The sequence below is a fragment of the Scyliorhinus torazame genome, chromosome 2, assembly GCF_047496885.1.
Source record: "Scyliorhinus torazame isolate Kashiwa2021f chromosome 2, sScyTor2.1, whole genome shotgun sequence".
Classification (NCBI taxonomy): Eukaryota; Metazoa; Chordata; class Chondrichthyes; order Carcharhiniformes; family Scyliorhinidae; genus Scyliorhinus; species Scyliorhinus torazame.
The window spans coordinates 374,054,438-374,074,138 of NC_092708.1; the positions used below are offsets into that span (position 1 = coordinate 374,054,438).

The 19,701-nt window shown below is 41.8% G+C and overlaps 1 protein-coding gene across 4 annotated transcripts in view; it reads left to right on the plus strand.

Moving 5' to 3' along the window:
- The window catches only part of rps6kl1 (ribosomal protein S6 kinase-like 1), a 58,790-nt gene extending 48,535 nt beyond the window's left edge, over positions 1–10,255 (plus strand). For all 4 annotated transcript variants that reach the window (XM_072493141.1, XM_072493146.1, XM_072493153.1 and 1 more), the window contains 3 exons: positions 2,281–2,363; positions 3,506–3,601; positions 6,895–10,255. In XM_072493141.1, coding sequence (XP_072349242.1) covers positions 2,281–2,363; positions 3,506–3,601; positions 6,895–7,011 — 296 coding nt within the window. In that variant the 3' untranslated portion in view covers positions 7,012–10,255. The remainder of the gene's footprint in view (positions 1–2,280; positions 2,364–3,505; positions 3,602–6,894) is intronic.
- The last annotated feature ends 9,446 nt before the right edge of the window (positions 10,256–19,701 follow it).

The window sequence follows — 19,701 nt, forward strand, 5'->3', positions numbered from 1 at the left end:
TATGAGGTTTGGGACAACAATAAACTGAATTTCAAAAAAATGGTTGAGGTATTAAGTAAAGAAAGAAATCCTGAACAAATGTCATAACTATAAATTGCTAAGTTTAAAGAAAGAATAATTCATAAAATATGTTCGTAGTGTGAGAGGGTCAGTATGTATGTCTGTCGACTCTCAGTCTCGGGTTATTCGCTCACTCACTCTTTCCCCCACTGGGAGTCGGTGTTTGCAAGTATGTGTCGGTGCGTGGTGGTGAGAGTGAGTGAGAAACCGGAGACTGGGCGTAAGGCAGACATGCGCTCGCTTGCGCTTCCATGCTGTCAAAGGGTTCTTAGAATGATTCTTGTTGCAAGAATGATTCTTGTTACAAGCTGTCTATCCAAGCTGAGTCAATCAACACTTGTATGAAAGAGGAGTTTGAGGAACGAACATACCAAGGGCTTAGACTTGCTGTCTCTGTGTGCCAAACTGACAGGTGTATGCTGGGCTAATTGTTGGCCTCCTGTGCTGAAATTTCTATGCATCTTCCTTTTTTCCAGATCATAGCAAATTACAACAACTAGTTGTAAGGTATAACACATGTTGAACTCCAGGCAAAGATTCCTCAGTCTACTTGTATGTCCCAGCTCCCAAGTTCAGAAGAACACCACACCAGCCTTGTTTGTACCAGTTCTTGAATGTGATTGCAAAAGATACTTATTTTGAAAGAAATTATTACTTCTGTTGTGTTGTACCTTTTTTATATCCATATCTAAAATACTTCCTTGGCAATTAATTATTTTCCTAAGCGCAGTCAATGAGTTCACAAACAAACATCGCACATTGAAAATGAAATAAATGCATTTAACCCTTAGTTGAAGGAGGGATGTCTTCATGTATTGTACAAATATTTTACATCCACTTGAACATATAGACAAGGCCTCGGTTTAGCATTAAATCTGAAAGGCAGCAACTCTCTTACAGTATTTGAGGGGGTGCTGCATTGTCAATTTTTAGTTTATAGTATGCACACAAATCCTTGAATCGATAGCCTTTTGATTCAATAAAGTCCACACTTAAAGTTAGGAGTGAAGTTCAAAGCTATGGAGGTCACAGTAAAATTGTGGATTTATGTGTAATTACCTAATGAAAGAAAATTAGTATTGCTCAAAAGGTTAATGTTGGGCTTGTTGGCTGCGGGAAGAGAGGTGCATGAGGAAGACACCCCAATGATACAGCGTAGAAGACAATACTGACCCTTAGTTTATTTTGGATTCAGGTTTTCCTGTAAACTGGTCAAATTTTCAGACACCATTAATGTGTTAAACAAAATGTGTGTGTGCTGAACAATTTCGGATTTTATTTAATGGTGACAAATGTGAAATAATAATTAAAATGGGTAATAGATGTACTAAGAGCTGAGGATGTGCGTTGAAAGATACCTTGCAGTCTTGTTAAACTTGACCTGTCCGGTGAAAGCAGTGCAGCAATTCACAAAGCTATTAGAATGTTGGACTCTGAATTAGCAAAACAGTCAAAAACATAAAAGGGTGTTGTTTTTTTAAAAAAATTATTCGTTCATGGGGCGTGGGCCTCGCAGGCTGGGCCAGCATTTGTTGTCCATCCCTCATTGTCCTCGAGGGGGCAGTTAAGAGTTGACCTCATTGCTGTGGGTCTGGAGTCGCATGTAGGCCAGACCAGGCAAGAATGTTGTGTTTTAACTCGACAGTGCCTCTTGTCAGGATGCACTTGAGTGCTGTGTCTGGTATGGCTGCTGACATAACTGAGGGAGGTACAGTGGGAGCCATGAAACCGATCACCCAAGATAGACTTCTTGAGTTGTGAAAAAAGACAAAGAGATTCTGCATTTTTCAACCTGGAAGGTGGCATCAAATAGGTGCTGTTTCCCAGATATATAGTAGTAAAATGTAGAGAAGTTAATCTGGGAGTTGGAAAAGAGGAGACAGATTCAAGCCAGTACGTGAAAATTTTAGGACTGACATCAGGTACCTCTCACTGTAAATGATACTCTAAACAGGGTGCTAAAGGCAAAAACCCTGAAATAATTTAACAAAACAATTCGATGCAACAGTGGGGAAATGTAAAGCTGTCCTGGATGAATGAAATAAGATCGGCCAAATTGCCTTAAATATCTTTTACTCCAAGGAAAAAATGTGCAACTAGATGAAGAAAAACTAGGAGAATTGCCCCTATGCTGCTTAAGAAAAGATTGTGTAGAACATTAAAAACAGAATGTTTCAATCAATTTCCCTTATTTCTAAATGTTTGTTTTGATTTTGACAGAGGTCGGTGGGGTTGGAGGAGTAACAGAGGCCTGTGACTGGTGGAGCCTTGGAGCTTTGTTGTTTGAACTTCTAACTGGGATGGTAACTGTTCTTGTTGGTACTTGATATCCTGATCTTTTGAGTTACTAAGATTTATACTGGTTGGAAATATAAGGGTAGATACATTGACACCTTCTGGTCCTATAGCTATTCAAAAGTTCCTTAAATGATCCCAGCATTTAGATCTCGCTGTTCAAAAGTTCCTTAAATGATCACAGCATTTAGATCTCCTGCACCCTGACTCCGATCCATTTGTTGATCACCTTTCTGTAAAGAACATCCTGATGCCTGTCCTCAATTTATCTTTTCCTAGCTCAAATCAATATCCTCCTCCTACACTCTCAATTTTATTGAATATCGAAACCTGGCTTTGTCCTTTCCATTCCCTGAACTATCTTGCTTGCCTCTAATAAGGTCACCTTTGCAATGCTACCTTTCGAGGCTCAAAAACCCAAGTTTCTCTAGGCTTTAGATGTTCCTGCTCAGCATTGCAGTTGCTTGACTGTTCCAGCTCTTACCTAAACTTTTCTATTGCTTCTTGGTGATCAGAACTGGATGCATTACAGGAGATACAGACTGATTAGGACACAGTATAGTTTGGTCACAACCTACTCAAAATTGATTTGGATTCTGTAGTTTGGCATTCTATTGAATTTATCGTTAGTTGTTCTGCATTGGTTGGATTTGTAGCATGTCAATTTTACTAAGTCTAGTTTCTTTCAACATTAATCTATTAAAATGCCATTTTTACCAAAATACTGTTTCCTTGCATGCAATGTAGTCATTAAATGTAATCTATTCTATCTGCTTGCATGTTTTGTTTAACTTGTTCTTCAGTATCACTGCCAATCATTTGTAAAGTTGACTAATTTGCAAGTGGTTGAATTGTGATTTAGTCATTTGACCAAAACTAGAAACCGGAGCATCTTTGACATTGAACCCTTGGATATTCCATTGAGCATGCCACACGTTGGAATGTTTCCTATCCTTCAGCCACTCCTCATCCACTCCCAAGCCTCAATCCCCACTACGCCGACCTTAACCTATTAATATTGTGGGTTTTTTCTTTTGCTGAGTTAGTTATTAAAAGATGTGCCCCTACTAAAGAAATAATATTGAAACTACTGTTTACTCCGAATTGTGTGATCCTCATTTATATTTATGTTTGTATCTGTGTGTCGCAGGCCCTGTGTCAGTGCTACCCCTCCAGAATCCATCCTCACACCCAGCTCCAACTCCCAGACCATCTCAGTCCAGCAGCGGTCTCACTTCTCCAGCAGGTGAGGACACCAATTAGCTGTTTGTGCTGTTTACATCCAGACTGTCTCCGAAGACATTCCATTTTTATCTGGAATAATAGCACTTTTGATGTAAGAATAGACTGTGTCCATTTCTTAAGCACCTTATCCGGATGTCTCTGCTTCAGATCCATTGAAGAACTGAGCCAAGTTGAAATTTTGTAGGCAATGCAACAGGCAGTTTGTGCACATCATATGGTGTCACAAGTAGCAAATCCGTTTTTGGTAGCATTGATTGAGGGGAGAAGGTTGGCTCGGGCACCAGGAAAGCTCACTATTCAAAGAGCACCATGAAATATTTTGAGTCCATCACGGCAGCATTTCAGTCCGACATCCATCTTCTAACGACAGCATCTGTGTTGATATACTTCTCTCCACTTTTGCTTGAAATGTCTTGGAATGGAAAGGGCTTAAACCAACAAACTCCCGCTTCCAAAGAGAGCATTCTATCAAGTAACCAAAGTTGAAGCATGTAATCGTGAATTGAACCAATACAATATTATGCTTTTGATATGATTTTAGGACAATTTTGATCTGCATGGTCTTCTCTTTTATCGAAAATACTTTGTCTGACGCTCGACCTCACAAAGTGATAAATTTATTGCATCGATTAGCAGTTGACATGGTTAATTGTATTTCAGGGCTGAGATGAGGGAAACGTTCCAGAAATGTGAATACTATTGTCTGGTTAAAGCTGAACAAATGAATCCCGTGCCTATAGTTGTAATATAACTGACAGCCTGACCTAGGAATTGAACCAGGGCCTCAGTAGAATCAGGAAGAGACTATTTTGCCCATAATGCCAGTGCTGGCTCATTGAAAGAACTGTTTGATCTAGTCACACACCTCAACCTTTTCCATATTACATCCTCTTCAAGTATATGTCTCATGAGTCACAGCACTGTAATGATCACTGGTACCACTGAGTTGCTCTCTCCTAATAGCATTAGTTCTGTTAGACGTACAAGATTGAACAAAGCTGTCTGAATGGACATGGTGGAGGTAGGCCACTATAAACTTTGTTGGTCATATGGGCAGCACCGTGGTTAGCACTTCTGCCTCACAGCACCACGACCTGGGTTCAATTCCAACCTCGGGTGACTGTGTAGTGTTTGCACATTCTTCCTGTGTCTACGTGGGTTTCCTCTGGGTGTTCCAGTTTCCTCCCACAGTTCAAAGATGTGTGGGTTAAGTGGATTGGCCGTTCTAAATTGTCCCTTAATATCCAAAGGGTTAGGTGGGGTTACGGGAATAGGGCAGGGGAGTGGGCTTAAGTGGGGCTCTTTCGGAGGTTAGTGTAAACCTAATGGGCTGAATGGCCTCCTTCTGCACTGTAGGGACTCTATTCTATTCTATTCTACATCAACTCCACTTTTCTGCCCTATCCCCATATCCTTTGTCAAGAACCTATAAATCTTGAATATATTCAATGATTAAGCATTCACAGCCCTCTGTGGTGGAGAATTCCAAAGAGTCACAACTCTGAATGGAGTGGTTTCTCTTCATCTCAGCCTTAAATGACTGCACCCTACCCCTGCATTTGAGACTATGCCTAGTTCCAGATGCTACGGCCTGGGAATGGCCTCACAGCAATTCCCCTTTAAGACCTCTTTTTAACCAAGAAAATAATACAACTTGCTGAAATCACCTCTCACTCTTCTAAACTGCTAGATAAATGCCCATTCCAGTTAATTTCTACTCCTAGAACAGCCACCTCATCTCAGGATGATCCACCTAGTGAGCCTGCACTGCACCCGCTCCAAGGGAAGGAAATCCGTCTTTGGACAAGGACAGAGAAAATGAATGTTTGAGAAAATGAATATTAGCAGATTATAGATACAAATTAACTTTTAGCAGGTGTAATGAATGGACTTAAGTGGGGCTCTTTCGGATCTTGGTGTAAACTTAATGGGCTGAATGGCCTGTTCCGGCGCCTGTTCGGGTGCACTGAGGGAGAATTCAGTATGTCCAATTCACCTAACAAGCACGTCTTTCGGGACTTGTGGGATGAAACCTGAGCACCCGGAGGAAACCCACACAGACACAGGGAGAACGTGCAGACTCCACACAGTGACCCAAGCCAGGAATCGAACCTGGGACCCTGGCGCTGTGAAGCAACAGTGCTAACCACTGTTCTACCGTGCCGCTCTTGGGTAGAGGGAAATTGTATATAATATCTGGAAATGGAGCTTGAGTGGCAATGTGTGCAAGTACAGTGCCATTCAATCATCATGCAGCGCCCACCCAAAGTTAAAGTTGGAATTTCTGTCTGCCATTCTTCCCCGCACAGTGAATTCCTTTTCTGAGTTGAGCCATGCAAATAGAGGTATAGAACATGAATTACACTTTGCTTCAGAAGAAAGAATGATTTTGAACATTGAGTTAACACTGGCTGTACCACTGTACACTACTGATCGGAATTAATTTTGAACGGTCAACCTTTTCAGTTGATTGTCTATTCACATAATTTGGCACGTATTGATGCATGGAAAACAAAAGACAAATCACTGGGAAGTAAGGAATGGACAAGAGCATGGAAGAGTCTAGCACCTGGAAAGATTTATTTTGATCTACAGATATGTAATTTTAATATAGATTGTTTGTGAAACGGGTATGAAAAGATCATGGCGCACCATCAGTGGGCATTACTAAAAATTGGATGTGGGTGGCATGGTAGCACAGTGCTTAGCACTGTCGCTTCACAGCACCAGGGTCCCAGCTTCGATTCTCGGCTTGGGTCACTGTGTGGAGTCTGCACGTTCTCCCCGTGTCTGCGTAGGTTTCCTCCGGGTGCTCTGGTTTCCTCCCACAGTCCAAAGATGTGCAGGTTGGGTGGATTGGCCGTGCTAAATTATCCTTAGTGGTGGGGTTTCAGGGTTACAGGGATGGGGTGAAGGTGTGGGCTTGGGTAGGGTGCTCTTTCCAAGGACCGGTGCAGACTCAATGGGCTGAATGGCCTCCTGCGGTGTAAATTCTATGATGATTTTATGATATGATCTTGATTACTATTTTATAAAGTAGTAGTTCCAATTTACAGGAGGGTCTGAAAACAGAAGGACTCCTTCTGTTAATTAAGTGAAAATCAATCTGAGGAAGGTAGAGTTTAGGAGAATATAGACAGCTACGGAATGCCGCATCAGACCTACGGGTTTTGAGGTCATCACACAATGCTGCTAATAGTCCATTTCTCAGTAGTATTTGTTATCTTTAATACTATTTCAAGCACAAATGAGTGTCCAGACTAACCAGATTTCCTTCATCTCTTTTTCTCCCAGTTGTTGCAGTGGAATTATCGCTGCCGGCTTGGTTCAGGGGAAAATGGAACACAGGAAATAAAATCTCACTCCTTTTTCAGCTCTGTATACTGGAACAAGCTGAATGGTTATAGGTGAGGCACGTTGCCTGACCGAATGACTAGCAATAGCAGCTGGGGTGGAGAAGTGAGTGAACCAAACAGATGAGGGAACCCATGCTCCTACACTGGCCCACAAGAATTGCAGCAACTGTGAACAAAGAGCAACAGCAGAACATGGCTAGTTGCTACAAAGACTGGAAATCTACCTGCTATGCTGAAGCCAGTTAAAGTAACACTAAAGCTGATCATGGAACCCTTCAACTAACCAAGACAATATCTCTGTTGTGGCAAAAAACCAACAAGATGCTGTTCAGTGAAATCTTTAACCTTGACATTAATTATGCTGATATCTTTGTGATGAGATATACTTGGAAATAATATCTACTGCTGATTAAATAGCCTTTTATTTGGCAGACAGTACCCCCCTTTTCCACAAAGGGATTACTTTTTCCCCTGATTTTAACTTTTTGCAATCCCATTTCTTATCCATTCTCTCCACCATCTCTCTGTGTAGCAATGGCCAAACCCTCCCGCCCAATTCCTGTCAGTCCCGAATGACCAGCTTCGCTGCTTCTGAGCCTATCCTTTCACCAATACTGACCAGGTTGGCAGTCCCAAACTGTTGTCCTTCCCTGAACATGAAAAATACATCCAGGGATAGTAAAAGAGGATAAAACGTGTATCGGATATGTGTGGCTGTGGTTCACTTGCACCCAGACTTTCCAGTTCATCCAATAGGTCTTTGGTTTCTGTACTTCATTTCTCTTGGAGTCATAAATGTTCATAGGAAAAGGTGATGAGATTTTGTCCATCAAATGAAAATACACTTGCATATGTTTTGCAGACTTTTATGAAAAGCACAATTTTTTTTTTTAAGTTGTCATTTGACTAATTAATAACTTCCAACTGTATGACATCTTGGATTGGGAAGTTCCTTTTTTTCCCCTTCCTGTCACATGAGGAAGTTCCTAATTGGCGGCATGCTGGAGATCAGGCATTTGGGACCGTCAGGGATGAAAAGAGGCTTGTGAGCAGGATCCCGTGAGATTGCACATTGAGCTTCCAGCAGACCCTGCTGCCAAACTTCTTATTTTTAAATACTCTTCAGAACCTTGTTAACAAAAAGCATCAATATGCAAGTGAATGAGTGGTTGCATTGCGACAACTATTAGTGGCATTAACACATCTAAAAGTTAATCTCAAACAGCTGTAACTGAGAGAGCTTGTGGTTAAACCACTTTACTTCTTTCCAGACTTTGATCATTCTCTGGTCAATTGTTTGAACAGATTAAGAAAATTGTTATTAATGTCACTTTAATACAAGTTACTGTCCTTTACTTTCTTTGCAGTTTCATGTTCCCTCTCCTCCAGTGAAAGCAACTGTGGTGCAATGTTTTTTAAAGATTAAGCACTGCCAGGAAAGGCAAAATGTTTTTACCCGATTTCTATAATCTTTTCATATATTTCAGGTGAAGCGGAACTATTCGTCCTTGTCTGATAAACTAGAGCTTGTTCATCTCACATAAACTTGTTGTAAGCTCTGCAGCCTTGTTGGTTTCTGTAATGGGGGATGATTCAGTTAATGCCTGGTATAGTAATCGTGCATGTCTTTGTATTCTGTCCTAGTGTTTGCCACAACATCATGTCTGTTGCAGTGATTTCATGTTTTGTGTCACTGTAAAGTACGCCTCGTCTCTGCATAGAATTATAGAATTTACAGTACAGAAGGAGACCATTCGGCCCTTCGAGTCTGCACCGGCTCTTGGAAAGAGCACCCCCACTCAGGCCCACATCTCTACCCTATCTCCGTAACCCAGTAATCCCACCCAACACTAAGGGCAATTTTGGACACTATGGGCAATTTAGCATGGCCAATCCACCTAACCTGCACATCTTTGGACTGTGGGAGGAAACCGGAGCACCCGGAGGAAACCCACGCACACACGGGGAGGATGTGCAGACTCCGCACAGACAGTGACCCAAGCTGGAAATCGAACCTGGGACCCTGGAGCTGTGAAGCAATTGTGCAATTCACAATGCTACCGTGCTGCCCTTACTGGGTATCTCTTACTGGGTATCAAAATTATTTGTAATGTTCACGACTGTTCTGGGGGCTTATGCTCTCCTACTGCAAACTTCTGGATGGGAAGGAGTTAACAGCGCTGCACTAAGTAAATGGGTTACTGGCTACCCTTCCTTGGTTAAGAGGCAATCTACCTACCTCCAATTGTGGGCAGACATTTGTTGAGCTAACTGCATCTCTCTCCGCTGCTTTTAGTTATGTTTTAGCTGAATGCCGATTGTTTGCTCATGCATTGGAAGTTTGTTATTTTCCAATTGCAGGAGTGTTAACCATGCAATGCACAAAGTATTATGCTGCTACGTTTATGTTAAAGCTGTCCCGTTAAGATGACAAAAGCTAATTGCTGTCACTGAGGGATATTTGTAGATTGACAGCTGCTTGTAAATTGGTGTGAAGACATTTTTTTAATATACTTTTTTAAAGATGCCACTTATTCCTCTTCAGTTGCCTTTTACTATTTAATGAATTGTTACAACACAGGATGCCATTTAACCTATCGTGTCTGTGACATTCCTCCAAATGAGCAATCCACCTAATGCTACACCACCACCTGTCTGTAACCATTACATGTTTCCTTTTTCAGTCAACAGTCAATTCACTTTTTAATGCCTCTGTTGAACCTGCCTAGTTCGGGGGCAGTGCATTCTAGATCCTAACCACTTGCCCCATGGAAAGGATTTTCTTCACGTCACCAATTACTTTAAACCTGTGTCTTATTTTTATCCTTCTACCAATGTGAACAGTTTTTCCCCTTCTACTCTGTCCAGACCATTTACCAAATCTCCTCTCAATAATCTCCAAGGAAATCTCCCAGGTTCTCCAGTCCATCATCTAACTAATGTTCATCATCCCTGGAATCATTCTTGTGAATCTTTTCTGTCCTCTCTGTAATGCAGTCACATCTTCCTAAAGTGGATGCAATACTCCAGTTGGGTGCAAACCAGTGTGTTGTATTTTGTTATTGGTATGTGGTTCATTAACCGCTCTCTCAACCTATCCTGCTACCTTCAATGACTGATCTCCTGCACGTCCCCTTAGAAATGAACCCTTTGTTCTCTGTCTTCTTTCCAAAATTCACGACTTCACACTACTGCAAGTGTGATGTATGCTTTAACCTTGGCACTTTACATGTGAGACACGAGTTAAATAGATTAACTTCTACCTTGTATATGATATAAAATTATATTTATTTTCTTGACCGTTTACTCTCTCTTTTTGAAGGTTCTCATTAGGAAATAGTTCCTTAAGAATCAGTTGCCCAAGTGACCATTATTTATTTGTGAACCTTGACTGAATGGCAACAGTTTATTTTACCATGGAATCTGTTAGACCCAAGTGTAAACTTGCAAACTCAAGCACTTTCCAGTAGGAGTCGCAGGCAATATAATCAAGGCATGGAAAACATGGTTGATCTTGCCCTCCCTAATCCAGGACCATTGAGGTTAGATTGATCAGACATGGCCTGCCCATTACAAATCCATGCTGGTTGGGTTTTTTGTCTGCTGATATCTACCAAATGCTCAGTAACTTCCTCAGAGTGGATGTTAAACTGATAAGTCTGTGGTGGTCATTGCTGTTTTGGTTGTAGCCAAACACGCAAATCTCAATATCTAAGTTAGATGTCCTCTCCAAATCTTCCAACACTATATCGTAGATGGCTTCAAGGCTGCGATGTTTTAATTTCATCTGAGGATAGTGTTTGTGCTCCAGGGTAAGATAAGGATCTTATTAGGAACTATGCAGTGGCATAGTGAGGGTGGTTTAATAATCCATCTGTAGAGCAGGTGGCAGGATGGGCAGTGGGTCCTCTGTAAGGAATGTATGATTATTTTGCAGCTGTTACAAGCTCTATGGGATATGGGGGGATCGCTGAACAGCTTCTTTGTCCACCTAGATTTGACACTAGTTGGTGTTAAGTTGATCAAGTCTGACTAAATTGCTAATGGAGCCCTTGTATTCCTTAGAGGCTGCATATTCATGGTGTTGGTGCAGTGGAGTGATGTTTGCAACCATAGGAGCCAAGGCGTTGGCTCTGTCACTCATTCATTCTCTCTTATTTGACCATAAAGCATCTTTATAGGTTTTCAGTTGTCTTTAGAACTCAGTCCAGACAGGAACATAATTATGAAAGTAGGCCTTGCATTACTGGCAAAAGCTTGCTACAGCCTTGATTGGAAAAGAAGGTTGTGCATTTCGCAGTCTTTTAATATAATGTATTAGCATGGATAGAGGATTAGGTTTTTTAAAAATGTTTTTATTCTCCATTTTCACATTTTCCTTCAAAATTTACACCCCACCCACAGACAGTAAATGGTAACAAATACAAAATCAATCCCCTTAACAATAACAATGATCCCATCCTCCCACCACCCCAAACAACGGCCCACCTGTCAATATATGCATCCAATAAAACAAATCCTCCCACGGTGGAAACACAAAACAAAGGAGAAAAAGAAAAAGGAGTCCGGGACAGCCCATGGTCACCATTACCCTATAGAGTGTCGTCTCTCCCCCCCCCCCCCCCCCCCCCGCCCACATTCAACGCCATCCAACCTCTGAAAGAGTACCGTACATGATACCCAAGAGTTGTAAACAGCCCCCCCCCCTCCAACTCCTTCCATCCACTGCCTCTTGTAAAACTCCTCCCCCCAACCTCGGTTCCTTCCCCCCAACTTTCCACCCCGGCTAGACCACTCGGACCCTGTTCTGCCAGGCTCCGATGGCCGCAGCCCCTCCCCCCACCTGGATAGAGGATTAGTTAACTAACAGAAAGCAAATGGGGATAATTGGGTGTTTTTCTGGTTTGCGATCTGTGGATAGTGGTGTGCCTTAGGGATCAGTGTTGGGACCGCAATTGTTACATAGATGATTTGGAGTTGGGGACCAAGTGTAATGTGTCAAAGTTCACAATGGACACTAAGATGAATTATAGAGCTAAATGTGCAGAGGACACAAAGTCTGTAGAGGAATGTATATAGTTTAAATGCGTGGCAATGGTCTGACAGATGGAGTACAATGTTGGTAAATGTGAGGTTATCCATTTTGGTAGGAAAAGCAGCAAAATGGACTATTGTTTAACTGGTAAAAATATTGCATGCAGAGAGACCTGGGTGTCCTTGTGCATGAATCTCAAAAAGTTGGTTTGCAGGTGGAGCGGGTAATTAAGAAGGCAAATGGATTTTTGTCCTTCATTGCGAGAGAGATGGAGTTTAAAAACAGGGAGGTTATTTTGCAGCTGTATAGGGTGCTGGTGAGGCCACACCTGGAGTACTGTGTACAGTTAGTCTCTTTACTTGAGAAAGGATGTACTGGCACTGGAGGGGATGTTGAGGAGATTCACTAGGTTGATTCTGGAGTTGAGAGGATTGGCTTATGAGGAGAGATAGAGTAGACTGGGATTAAACTCATTGGAATTTAGAAGAATGAATGAGGGGGGAATCTTATACAAACACGTAAAATTATGAAGAAAATAGATAAGATAGAGCAGGGAGGTTGTTTCTACTGGTGGGTGGAACTAGAACTAGGGGGCATAGCCTCAAAATAAGGGTGAGCAGATTTAGGACTGAGCTTAGGAGGAACTTCTTCACAAGGGTTGTAATCTGTGGAATTCCCTGCCCAGTGAAGCAGTTGAGGCTACCTCATTGAATGTTTTTAAGGCAAAGATAGATTTTTGAACAGTAAAGGAATTGAGGGTTATGGTGACCACGCGGGTAAATAGAGCTGAATCCAAAAAAAGATCAGCCATGACCTTATTGAATGGCGGAGCAGGCTCGAGGGGCCAGGTGGCCTACTCCTGCTCTTGGTTCTTGTGTTCTTAATGTCATGTGAGAGTACCTTTAAGAAATGGGTGTTTAAGAAATGTGCCTTTAAGAAATTGAACTGCTCATGTTACTGAAGTGATGTCAGAGTGTGGGGGGAGCTGAGCTATACTTCTGCTTTTTGAGTTTCAGTTTGAGAGAGCAGCTTGGGTGTGTCTGTGTTTCCAGTGAGCTGCATGAAGAAAACAAAGGGGCTGTAGCTGAAGTAACCAAAAGCAGCAGCACGGTTGAACCCTTTCTCACTCTATATATAAATATATATATATATATTGAACGTAACCTAATGTGGTCCTGTTTGAAGGTCGGTTAAGTCTTTTGGATGTTAAAAGGACAGCTGAAACGATTACTTAGTCTTTGGGGGTTATCTTTGAATTAATGGGTGTTAAGATATTCAATGGTTTTAAAAAGGTTAACTTGAGTTGATAGAATAAACATTGTTTTGTTTTAAAAAAAACACTTGTCCATTTATGCTGTACCACACCTGTAGAGTGGGCTGTGTGCTCCCCACACCACAATCTATTAAAAGCTGTGGGTCAGTTGAACTCCATGCTACACTTTGGGGTTCTCTAAACTCTGACCCATAACATGAAGGATACTCCAAATTAAAGCGCACAATATATTGTGAGTTATAAGGAATGTTCAAAGGCAAGCTTCAAACAGGCCTCCAAGTCCAAAAAAGGCAGATGACCAATTGCACCCATATTACTACCCTTTTGTGTTAAACCTTCTGCCTTTAAAAGCCTTTAAAGAGGAGATAGATTACCATGAGGGGACAGTTAAAGACTGGGTGACAGGACAGAGCAAGATGAGGCCCAAAAGAGTGTGGATGACAGACGTCAGGTTGATGGTACAAGTGAGAACCAGGCTAAATATGTTAAAATGTTCAGAGCAAGACCAAGAGAGAATATGAATATTTTCACTTTCCAATGTCTTCCATAGACCCTACTTCACTCAGAAGGGTCTACTTCCCAAAGGGAAAAGAAGATGCAAAAACAAAATAGGGGACATGGCTGAGATACTAGATTAGTATTTTATATCCGTTTTTGCCAAGGAAGAAGAGGTCTCTTAACTCGTGGTGAAAGAGGAGGCCATTGAAATAACAGGCTTAAAAATTGGTGAAATATTGGAGAAATGCTGACCGTCACTAAGACCAGATCTGTATCCAAGATGCTGAGAGAAGGTTGAAATTGCAGAGGCACTGTCCATAATTTTCCAATCTTTGGGTACAGGCAATGGTGCCAAAGGACTGGGAAGTTGCAGATGTTACCTGGAATATTGTGTGCAGTTTTGGTAGTCTTATTCGGATAAGGATGTTCTTGCTCTAGAGGGAGTGCAGCGAAGGTTTACCAGACTGATTCCTGGGATGGCGGGACCAATGTGTGAGGAGAGATTGAATCGGTTAGGATTGTATTCGCTGGAGTTCAGAAGAATGAGGGAAATCTCCTGGAAACATATAAAATGCTAACAGGACTAGACCGGGTAGATGCAGGAAGGATGTTCCCGATAGTGGGTGTATTCGGAACCAGGGGTCACACTCTTGAGGACATTTAGGACAGCGATGAGGAGTAATTTCTTCGGACAGAGAGTGGTGAGCCTGTGGAATTTGTTACCACAGGAAGTAGTTGAGGCCAAATCATTGTGGGCAGGATTCTCCGTCCCGCCAGAAACTGGTGTGGCGCACCCCCCCCGGGATTCTCCGTCTGACCAGCCGGCCAATGGGGTTTCCCACTGTGGGCAGCGGCAGCCCCAAGCCGTCAGGAAATCCCCGGGCTGCTGGCGCAACAGAGAATTGTGACAGCGGAGAATCCAGCCCTGCATGTTTTCAAGAGGCAGTTAGGTATAGCACTTAGGGAGAAGGGGATCAAAGGATATGGGGGAAAGTGGGATTAGGCTATTGAAAAGGATGATCAGCCATGATCATAATGAATGGAGAAGTAGGCTCGAATGGCCGCCTCCTATTTTCTATGTCTACCTTTCTTCAAAAAAGGGTGCAAGAATAAACTAAGCAACTACTGGTCAGGCAGTTTAATCTCCAAGACGGACAAGTTTGTGGGAACAATAATGTGACAAAATTAAAATGATGTCTCTTGGACAAGTTTGGATTAATTAAGGATATCCAGCATGGTATGTTAAAGGCAAATCATGTTCACAGAGAGGGTTGATGAAGGCAATGCAGTTGCTATGTATGTGAACTACCCAAAGGTGTTTGATAAAGTGACATATGACAGGCTTGTCAGCAAAGTTGAAGCCAGTGAATTAAAAGGAAAAATGGATGCAATGTTAGCTGAGTGATTGGAAACAGTAATGATGAGCAGGGGGGGAGGTGTATACTGGGGCACCCAGGAACAGTATTAGGCTACTGCTTCTATTGATCCATATTAATGATCTAGAAGATGACAAGAGAACTTGAAGTAATATGAACAGTGCAGAGGATTGTGATGGACAGGACATAAGCTGATTGAATAGGTGGGCACATGGCCAGCAAAATTTAATGCAGAGACGTGAGGTCTTGCATTTTCTGGGATGAGTGAGTAGAGGCAATATAAAATAAAAGGGTAGAAATTCTAAAGAGTGCAGGACAGAGGGACCTGACAGTATATGCACAAATTATTGAAGGGGGCAGGACAAGTTGAGAAATTGGTTTGAAAGGCATATTAAATTCTGGAACTTGACAAATAGAGCACACAGGCAGGGAAGTTATGATGAGGTTTTAAGATTTTGACAAACTAAAAGCAACATTGACTAAACACTACTTGGGCAACTGGTACTCTAAATGACAGAAAATATATGACACCCCCTCTAACATTTAACAAGACTGAACGCCCAGTGCCACAGTTATACTTCATTGCTCACTCTGCATAGAGTTGCAGCCTTTACAGGAACCAATCCAACATCACTCCCGGCTCACAATAATGTTCGTGTCAACCCCAGTTCACCAAGTTGTAACATTGAGTAACCGAACATACAAATTAGGAGTAGGCTATGCGGTCCTTTGAGGCCATTTGGTACAGTCATGGGTAATATGACTTTTAACCTCAACTCCACATTCCTCCCTTTCCCCTGATAACCTTTCATCCACTTATCAAGAATCTGTCTACCTCGGTCTTAAAAAATATTCAAAGACTGCTCCACCGCCTTTTAAGGAAGAGGGTTCCAAAGACACTTGGCCCTCTTGAGTGAAAAAATATTTAATCTGTCTTAAATGGGTGACCTCTTATTTTTAAAGTGTAACCCCTAATTCCACATTCTCCCACAAGAGAAAACATCCTTTCCACATCCAGCATGTGAAGATCCCTCAGGATCTGGAATGTTTCAATCGCATTGCCTCTTACTCCTCTAAACTCAGCAGATACAAGCCTAGCCTGTCCAACCTTTCCTCGTAAGACAGATATTGGTCAGGTAAACCTTCTCTGAACTATTTCCAAGGCATTTGCATTAAATAAGGAGAGCAGTATTGTACATAATACTCCAGATGTGGTCTCACCAATGCCCTGTATAACTGAAACAAAATCTCCCTTACTCTTGTATTAATTTCTCCTGCCTACTAACCTTTTGCAATTCATGCACCCAAATCCTTCTTATTCTCTCAGGCTGTGTCTGTTAGACTAGAGGTTGGGTTTTCTTCCACATTCTGCCTGTAGTCTACAGAAAGGCAGCACAGATATACAGCCTTTTGACTCTCTTAAGATCTGTCTCTGTCTGTGTCCAAATCAAAAACTGAGACAAAGTTAACCCAGCTGTTGTTGCGTTCGTTTCAGGTGTGAATATTTTGCATCTTGCTCTTGGCACCCCTGTCTCCATGGTAAGCAAGCTTGTTGGGTCAATTTGTAGCAGGTCACATGAGTTTTTCACTTTATCGTACATTTAAAACAACATCATCTTATAGAACGGCGATCATAATAGAAGTATTTGTTTGATCGCAACTCAATTTTGGGCACCGTACTTTAAGAATGATGTGAAGGCTTTGGAGAGAGTGCAGAAGAAATTTATGAGAATGACTCCAGGGATAAGGGTTTTCAGTTATAAGGATAATTTGGAGAAGTTGGGGTTGTTCTTGGAGAAGGCTGACAGGAGATGGGAACTGGTACCATTCCCAGTAAGGTCGGGGACTAGACACAGATTGATGGTGCTTGGCAAAAGAACCAACGGTGACATGAAAATCTTTTCAGTGTAATTTCTGTCACCGACCTTACACATTCTATGATTCAAAGAGGCAATTAATGATTTTGGAAAAACTGTGCTTGCATTAACTCAGTTAATGTGTCAATGCACCTGTAATATCATCAAACCTGAGGCTCAGCAAAAGGGTTCAACAAAGAAAAAACTTCCCTGTATGTGGATAATGTGATTGTTTAGTGTGTAGTGCCCCCTGCTGCTGAGGAAAGGTTTTGGAATATTAAGCGGTTGCCAAATATAGGTTCTTTTTGCATGTAAAATTAAGCTAATTCTGAGCGCCTTGGCAAAGATCAATAGGAAAGCTACAAGAAGTATTCCTGCCTTTTAAAGGATTTCAATTATTTAAGATCAAGAGCCTTGCTCTAGGAATATTGGAAAAGTTCTGTGCTATTTATCCCCCTCAAACCTCTTTTACTCAATATATTCTCCTTAAAACTTTGATCAAATCACTCTGACCTTCTAAATTCCAGGGAATAAATCTTAATTTGTGCTATCTCCTAATTGTGGAATCCAGGTATCCTGGAGATCTACATTGCACTCCTTCAGGACCAGCATATATTCCTAAAGTGTGTTGTTCAGAACAGCTCACAGTACTCCAGGTGGGGTCCAACCAGGGCTCTGTATAACTACCTCTTTATTTTCCAGTTCTCAAACATATCAAGACCAGCGTTCCTATAGTGTTTTTGTTTATTTTCTTTACCAGTCACCTGCAATTATTGATATAAGTATATGGACCCCTAAGTCTTTTAGAGCCTCCACAGTTTCTAGCTTTTCGCCATTTAGAAGTGCCCTGTTCAATGTTTTTGAGATTCAAAGTCGATCACCCCGCATTTGTCTATACTGAAATCCATTTGCCACAGTTTTCCAATTCACTTGATATCTTTATTTTAACATCTTTAATTTTATGCTCTCATTTACACTTATTTGCAATGCTGCCTAACCCTTGTGCCATTGGCAAATTTAGAGCTGTAGCTTTCAAGTCCTTGAGCGAACTCATTAAGAAACACTGTGAATAATTGAGGTCCCAATGTAGTGGCCCACCAAGAATCTGCTCTTATGCCAATTCCCTGTCTTGTGCTATTCGGCTAATTTCCAAGCTCGGTCTAAAGTTGCCTTCAATTCCAAGAACTTTAGCTAACAGTCTCTTATGAGGGACTTCATCAAATATCTCTGGAAATCTGATAAAAAATAACATCCATAGCTATTCCCCTGTCCGCTGCAGCTGTATTTTCGAATATACAATCAGACATGGCCTTCAATTTACAAGTCCATGCTGGTTGGCCTGTTCAGCAGAAAGCTTTCGGGTGATTCAGTCAACCTATCCTTAATTATAGACACATGTAATTTCCTGACAACAGATGTTGGGTTAACTGATTTATGATTCCCTGAATTCACACTCCTTTCTTAGATAGCAGTCACTTGAACAATTTTCCAACCAAAATGAATATTTCCCCAAGAGAAATAACTGTTGATAGGGCAGCACGGTGGCGCAGTGGCTAACAATGCTGCCTCACGGCACTGAGGTCCCAGGTTCGATCCCGGTCCTGGGTCACTGTCCTTGTGGAGTTTGCACATTCTCCTCGTGTCTGCGTGGGTTCGCCTCCACAACCCAAAGATGTGCAGGGTAGGTGGATTGTCCCTTAATTGGAAAAAATGAATTGGGTACTCTAAATTTATTTAAAAAAAAGAAATAACTGTTGACGATTATAGGCATCTGCGATGTTGCCACTTACTTTAAAACCCTGAAAATGAAACTCTATTCCTGGGATTTCACTCTTTAATTCAGTTGTTTTCTGCTTGAAAGGTGTTTTGCTTCGGTTAACTTTGGTGAATCCCCAATTCAGTATTAGGATCCTTAAGCTGTTTGGCATCCTTCCCCCTACTGTGATTACATTTTTTTATTGCTTCATGGGATATGAGAATCATTGGCAAGGTCAGTATTTATTACCTATCCCTAATTGCCCCCAAGAATGTGGTCGTGAGAACAGCCTTGAACGGTTTCCGTCCATGTGGTGTATGTACAGCCGCAATGCTGTTGAGGAAGAGTTCCAGGATTTCAACACAGCGCCAGGATTTCAACCCAGCGACAGTGAAGAAATAGAGATAAGAGTTCCAAGTCAGAATGGTGTGTAACTTGAAGCAGAACTTGCTGGCAGTGGTATTCACATGCCTTGTCCTTCTAGGTGGTGGAGGTCACAGGTTTTGATGGGCTATCACAGGAGCCTTGGTGAGTTGCTGCAGCACATCTTCGATATGGTCTGCACTGCTGCACTGTACACCAGTGGTGAAAGGAGTGAATGATTTAAGGTGGCAGCTGCTTTGTTTTTGATGTCAAGCTTCTTGAGTGCTGTAGGAGCTATACATATCCATGCAAGTGAAGAGTATCCTATTGCACTCCTGATTTATGACTTTTAGATCATCAACAGGTTGTGGGGAGTCAGGAGGAGTGTTACTGCAGATTTTCTTTTTGTTTTGGGATGCGAGTGTTGCGTTTTTGCCCCCTGAGAAGATGGTGGTGAGCCGCTGCCTTAACTGCTGCAGTACATGTGGTTAAGGTATACCACAGTACTCTTGTAGTTTTACAACTGAGCGACTTCCTCCCCAGAAGAGCATTATGGGTTTTATGACAATTTGGTAGTTTCATTATTGT